Source organism: Triticum dicoccoides, chromosome 2B (genome assembly GCF_002162155.2).
Source record: "Triticum dicoccoides isolate Atlit2015 ecotype Zavitan chromosome 2B, WEW_v2.0, whole genome shotgun sequence".
Lineage (NCBI taxonomy): Eukaryota > Viridiplantae > Streptophyta > Magnoliopsida > Poales > Poaceae > Triticum > Triticum dicoccoides.
Window position 1 is genome coordinate 385,871,649 of NC_041383.1, and position 6,827 is coordinate 385,878,475.

A 6,827-nucleotide genomic window follows, 5' to 3' on the forward strand; every position below is an offset into this window, starting at 1 on the left:
TCCCTGGTGCCTGGTTGCAACATCACCGTTGGCTGGGCTTCCTCCATTTGAAATCCTCCTTGAAGCAATCTGGGGCCCCTCATGCGTGGTCAATCGGTCAAAAGCAGAGACTCTGACGGATAGCATGTCCCTGACCGGTGGCATGGGCCCCGCAGCAGTCCCACCCTCTGAGGGCATGGCCAACGCGCCAGGATGGACGGGTGCTCCAGCATGCCACCTCGGCTCGGATAGTTTTGCATGCCAAAAGGTAGTGCTTGCAGAGTTAGACGGGATCCTGCAGAGGAGGCTGGTTCTTCCCTGACAAAGGTATTGCGGCAGCCAATAAGGGAGGATAGGACAGCAACCAACAGGACCACAACTACTGTATTGTATATAAAAAGAAAGAGCTGTTGAACCTGGCAACAATACTGCTGCTTCCATTGGATGGAGATAAAACTAAACTGTGGCTTTAGTTATTTTTATCTATGTGAAATGCTGGGGCAGTGGTATGATGATGCCTCCATTGTTCATGCCCTGAAGAAGGCATCGGCGGAAGGCGCCAATCTCCATCGGCCATCGGGCGGGCCGGCGACGACTCGCCGCTGCGTGCCCTTGACGCTGGGCCCGTGCCCGTCGCTCTCACATCCCTGACTCCAAACCTCCACGGCTGACTGCGTGGCGCCGCCGCCGCCGCTGCACCACCACTGCTCCCACTGATCCTCCCATCATACGGCAACCCGCTCTGGCCGCTATCTGACGAGACCCAAGGAACAGCGGCTCATCCCTGCTGGAGAAATCCGAGACCGAATCTAGGTGGATCAGAATCTTATACTGACATGGACATCTAACCCCATATGCATGTCACATCTCTATGTGGTTGAACACAAATATAAACATAAACGAAAACTAGCATAATGTATGTACTACATGACAAGACAACCACTAAATCCAATTACACACTCAAGCCCCAAAGTGGTACCACTATGGTCGGTAATTAATTAACTTAAAAAAAGGAGCAGGTGATTGGCAATTAACCGCTAGTTAATTTACATTGCTTCAGCTCGGGTACAAGCAAAGCGTGCACATGACGAGTCCGTTCTCGTTGCATCCGTGGCACCGGACATCACCGCGCTCGCCGTCGAACACCTTCCGGCTGCCATCGCACTCACCGCATACCACGAACCTCAGCCCCCCGCACGCCTCGCACTTCTCCCTCTTCTTGTTGCTGCTGACCGCCGCCTCCGGGGGCGCAAGTGACGGCAGCTGGAGGAGGGAGGTAAGGCGACCGTCCTCGTGGAGTGCGAGCACCTGGGCGGCGCCCCCGAGATCGTGGCCGCGGACGAAGAGCCGCGGGGGCACGGCCTTTTCGCCGGTGGCAGCCCAGAGCTGCTCCCGGAGACCCCGGTCCATGGACACGTCGCGCTCCTGAAACGCCACGGCGAGGTTATCCAGCAGAGCGCGCACGTCGTTACAGTCTTCGAACGTCTTGCGGATGCCCCGGAGCGTGGTGGTATAGAGCACCACGGCTTCGTCGCCGCCGGGTGGGCACCTGGCCGGGAAATCCCGGAGCATGCCGTCGGGATCAGACGCCGGCGCCGACCCCGAGGCAAGGGAGTCCCGGTCGTAGCCGTCCTGGTCAACGAGCTCCCAGTCGTCGTCGATGGGCTCAGCGGGGAGGTTAATCTTGGTGGGGGTCTCGTGGGCGTCGAAGAAGGACGCATCGTCGGATAGTCCGTCGGTGGAGTGGAGCACGACGCGGCCGGGCTTGGTCGGCGACGGCGGCAGGGATGCCGATGCGGCGGCGGCGGCAGCGGGGAGTGACGATCTGAGGACGCGCAGGATGCGCGCCTTCAGCGTCTGGATAGTCATGGCAGGAAGCTCCTGCGGGAAGGATTGCTTGGGATTGATTTGTTCCTTTGAGTGCTCGCTTTTGGCTCCGGATGCGTGTGGTATTGGTGATGGTTGAGGAGAAACTGAGAAAGAGGGACGAAGAAGAGGCGAGGTTGGAGTCGCTTTTAACAGCTTTTTTAGAACTTTTTTTAATATGGTATAAATAGATGCTCTAATATGGTATAAGTACTCTCTACTTTAAAAGAAAGTTGGTATGTCTTGACTTACACCCATCCACCTCTCCCGCACAAGAAAGAACTCAACTCCCCTAACGTACCAGAAGGTGCAGTTGGGTCTCTAACATGTGGGCCAACCTACCTAAGAGCAACTCCGACCCAAATGGACGGCATATTTGTCCGTTTTATGTCCGTTTGGGTCGGCCACCTGCCCGGCGTCCGCCCTGTTTTGCATTTGGGTCGGCAGTGCGCCCAACGCGCCAACCCATTTTCATGTCCGCACTAAAATTTTAAAAAAGGCATGCGGCCATAGATCATGCCGGCACCATGTCAGCGCCGGCATACATTGCCGGCTTCAAAAAATGCACCACACAGTTTATTCTGGCGCACTCGCGAGCGGCCGGCACACATGCTAGCACACAAAACGGGGTACGACTTGAGTTCGACCACGCCATCACGGCCCCGTGGTCATGCCAGCGCACAAGCCGGGATACAAAAAAGAAGGCGCTCGCGGCCACGAGATCACTCGACGGTAAACTTGAGCATGTCGGCCTGCATTTTCTCAAACCATGGCCTCTTCCTTGGCGACACGGTGTTGAGATCCACCTTCATGATCTCCACCATGGTCATCATGCTTGCAAGAGCCACTTCTTTGGCCTTGGTCTTGGCGTTGGCGGCCTCGATCTCGAGCATCTTCGCTTGCTTCTCCGCCTCCAACTCAAGCATCTTGGCTTGCTTCTCTGCATCCATCTCTAGCCTCCTCCTTTGGATCTCCATGAAGGCGTTCATTTGCTCCTTTTTGAAACGTCGGCGCTCCTCCTCTCTTGAGTGTTTATTGTTCATCATGCCGTCCCCGCTTGCGATCAAGGTGTTCAATGTCGCATCCTGCTTGTCCTCCTTGGAGTTGGTCTTCCCCGGCGGCCGAGCCGGCTCGCCGTCCCCAACATCCTCCACGACTTTCTTTCCCCCACGCGACTTGAGGGCGGCATATTGCGCCTTGAACTTCTCCTCATCTTTGATGACCCTATAGCAATGGGAGAGGTTGAAGCACTTGCCATTGTGTTGGACCTTGAATGCCTCCAAAGTTTAAAATGCCTACAAATGTTTTCATGCAAGCATGTTGGCACAAATGGGATGCAAATGAACACGGTAGCAGGAACTTGATGACACAAAAGAGGGCGGCTTGCTACCATACCATGTCTTGCATGCCGATGCTGCTCACAGGGCGGGCCTTGATGCTCTCAAGAGTGGCACAAAACTTGTTGCACTCTTGTTGGATCACTCTCCATCGCTTTGAAATGGACACCCACCCACGCGTGCTCACAATTTGGTAAGGAGGAAACTTCTTGCGCTCATGAAACTCCCGGTGGACACGAATCCAAAAACTTGAATGCTTTTGTTCGGCGCCGGTCTTGGGTCTTGTCCAATATCCCTCCAATACTCACAAAGAAGCTTGTCCTCGGCTGCCGTGTATGCCTTCGTGCACCTGCTCTTGCGCTTCGGCTTCGGCCCGGCGGCTTGGTTGGCGAGCTCGTCCTCAAACAAAGGCTCCACTTCAATGTCGCACTCATCTTCTTCCTCTTGCCCGTAGTCGTCCAGAAACTCGTGTTCAAGTGGGAAGCCGTCCAGGTCCATGCCGACCTGATCACGCATGAATGCCGACTTATCATAGCCAGCGCCCGGCGTGAACGCCCCGTGGCCGTCCTAGCTTTGTGTTTCCTCGGGGTCATAGCCAGCGGCCGGCGCATCGCCCTCGAAGATGAGTTTCTGCATGTAGTCCTCGTCGCCGGCGGCCGACATTTCGTCGAACAGGTTGCGGGCGTCCGGTAGCACGTCGGCCGGCATCTGCCGTGCGCGTTTCATCACGCCTCCCGATGAGGAGCCACCGGCTACCGGTGTGGCATTGAGGTCGATGGGCGCGGGCGCGGGCGTGGAAGGCGCCACCACGCTGACGCCGGGCGAGCACTCCCCGGAGAGGCACAAGGCCTGCGGATACACATGGAAGCCGGGTATCGGGATGCAAGCCGACGCGCGGGGCGAGTCGGGTAGCACCATCCGAGGGAACACGGACGAGCCGGTGCTGGCCGCGGCGGCTACGTCGGCGTTGACGAGGCCATGCTGGCTAGGGTTTAACCCTAGCATGTAGAGCGCCTCCCTTGTTGCCGCCACGATGCAGGCATTGGTGACCTCCTGCTGTGCGGCGACAGCCGCGATGGCTTCACCGCTCGCGTCCGCGGCATGCCTCCGGCTCTTCCTCTTGGCCGACTCCGCCGCCCGTTGTTTGGGCGTCAGCGCCTTCTTTGGCTTGGCCGCGACGATGATTTTGCGCGGGGCTTGTCTTTGCCGGAGGGGCGGTCTTCATGCTGGACGAGGCGAGGGAGGCGAGGCCAGCGGTGGCGTCGAGGTCGAGGTCATCATCCATGGCGCGTGCGGAGCGGGAGCGCGCGTGCGAGGGTTTTGGGGAAAATGGGGGAGAAATGGTGCTTGCTGCCACCGACCGGTGGGCCCGGGGAGAGGAGTGGGCGCGCGCGCGCGTCTGTCGTGTGTCCGGGCTGATGCAAATCCGGCTCAAAATTGGGCCAAGAATGGGTCGCCCGCGGACGAAAAGTGGTCACACGTCCGTTTGGGTCGGCACGTTGGGCTGCCTTTTGTGTCCGCGCCAACCCAAACGGATGGCAGCGGACGAAATGGGTCGCCCCGTTGGAGTTGCTCTAAGGGCCCACATGTTAGTGGACCAACTACAGTGTGCAATATGTTAGGGAAGCCTCATCCATGAGAAAAAAATCATGAAATTTCATGTTCACGCGGGTATGAAAACCTGGGACACCAGCCCACCTCCATGTTTCCATTTTATTTTCTCTCTCCAAATCTCTCTCTCCTGAACCATTCCAACGTGCACCTCTCGTGACCAACCCGACGGCTCCTCTCCATTCGGCAACCGCCCCGGTGCCATCTCTTCGCCCCCTCCCCCTATCTGGCATGTCTCTCTCCCTCTAGCCTCAACTCTTAATGCGCTTCCCTCCCCCTCTAGCCTCAACTCCCCAGCCTGATTTCTTCCTATCCCAAAAACTAGGAGTCAGAGCCATGTGGACAACGAAGGTGCGTCCCAAGATACTTATCGAGTTCAAATCAAGTAGAAGGTTGATACGTCTCCAACTTATCTATAATTTTTTATTGTTTCATGCTAGTATATTATCACTCTTAGATACCTTATATGAAACTTTATATCATTTTTGGGAACTAACCTATTAACTCAGTGCCTAGTGTCAGCTGCTATTTTTTGCATGTTTTTGGTTTTATAGAAAATTCCTACCATGCGAAGTCCAAACACGATGAAACTTTATGGTGATTTTTCTCGACCATAATGGACCCTAAAAGCTTCGGGCGGAGGACTGAAGATGTATGGGAGAGCCACAAGCTCACACGGCGCCCCCCCGGGGGGACGCACCACCTGAGTTTGTGGGTCCCACGTAGCTCCATTTGACCTCCTATAAATTCCCATAAATCCCAAAACCAACAGAGAGCCACCCGAAGCAATTTCCCGCTAATGTAAGCTTCTTTTCTTCCGCGGTCCCATCTGGAGGTCTTCTTTGGTACTATGTCGGAGGAGGAATCGATCACGGAGGGCATCTACACCAATCTTGATGCACCTCCGATGATGTGTGAGTAGTTTACCACAGTCCTATGGGTCCATAGTGATTAGCTAGGTGGCTTCTTCTCTCTCTTTGATCTTTGTACAATGTTCTCCTTGGAGTTCTATCTGATGTAATCTTTTTTTGCGGTGTGTTTGTTGGGATCTGATGAATTGTGGGTTTATGATTGAAGTATTCATTGAAAGTAACTGAGTTTTTTTCTAAACTTATAATGTGTGATTGGTATAGCTATGTAATGCTTTCCGGCCTATGGGTTTTCTTTGGCCAAGTTGATTAATTGATCTTAAGTGGAAGTGGTGCATAGTAGCAGGTTCAATGTTGCGGTGTCCATCCAGTGACAGCAAGGGTAGCGAGGCATGTATTTTGTTGTTTCTACGAAGGGTTAAACAATGGAGTTTAATCATATCTTTTGGTTTTATTCTGTCTACATTATGTCATCTAGCGTAAAGTGTTACTTTGGTGCTACTTGTGAGCTGCGTTGGGATTTCCTCAAAGAGGGGAGGATGAGTACAGTAGAGATAAGCATTTTCCTTAGTTATGAAACCAAGGTTATCAATCCAGTATAAGAACCAAGCAACGATTAGTAAATAGCACATGCACACAAACAACAAATACTTGCAACCCAACGCGTAGAGGGGTTGTCAATCCCTCAACGGTTATGAGCAAGATTCAAGGATATAGTTTTTGATAGATAGATCAAACAAAAATACAAAATAAAATTAATAAAAGTAAATTGCAGCGAGTTATTTTTGGTTTTAATATAGGATAGAAAATAGACCCGAGGGCCATAGTTTTCACTAGAGGCTTCTCTCATAAAAATAGCATATGGTGGGTAGACAAATTACTGTTGGGACATTGAAACAAAAACAAATAATAATGATGATATCCAAGGGAATAATCATGTATATAGGCATCATGTCCGAGACAAGTTGACCGAAACGATTCTGCATCTACTACTATTACTCCACACATCGACCGCTATCCACCATGAATCTAGTGTACTAAGTTCATGGAAGAATGGAGTAACGCCTTAAGTAAGATGATATGATGTAGAAAGATAAACTCATGTATTAAATAAATCCCATCTTGTTACCCTTAATAACAACGTACATGCGTGTCATGTCCCTTT

The 6,827-nt window shown here is 53.0% G+C and overlaps 1 protein-coding gene across 1 annotated transcript; it reads right to left on the minus strand.

Annotated features, from left to right (window-relative positions):
* Positions 1-860: 860 nt before the first annotated feature.
* LOC119363801 (uncharacterized protein At5g39865-like) lies at positions 861-1,979 on the minus strand. Its single transcript, XM_037629171.1, has one exon. The coding sequence runs from the start codon at positions 1,846-1,848 to the stop codon at positions 1,036-1,038; it is 813 nt and encodes a 270-aa protein (XP_037485068.1). The 5' UTR covers positions 1,849-1,979; the 3' UTR covers positions 861-1,035.
* Positions 1,980-6,827: the final 4,848 nt, after the last annotated feature.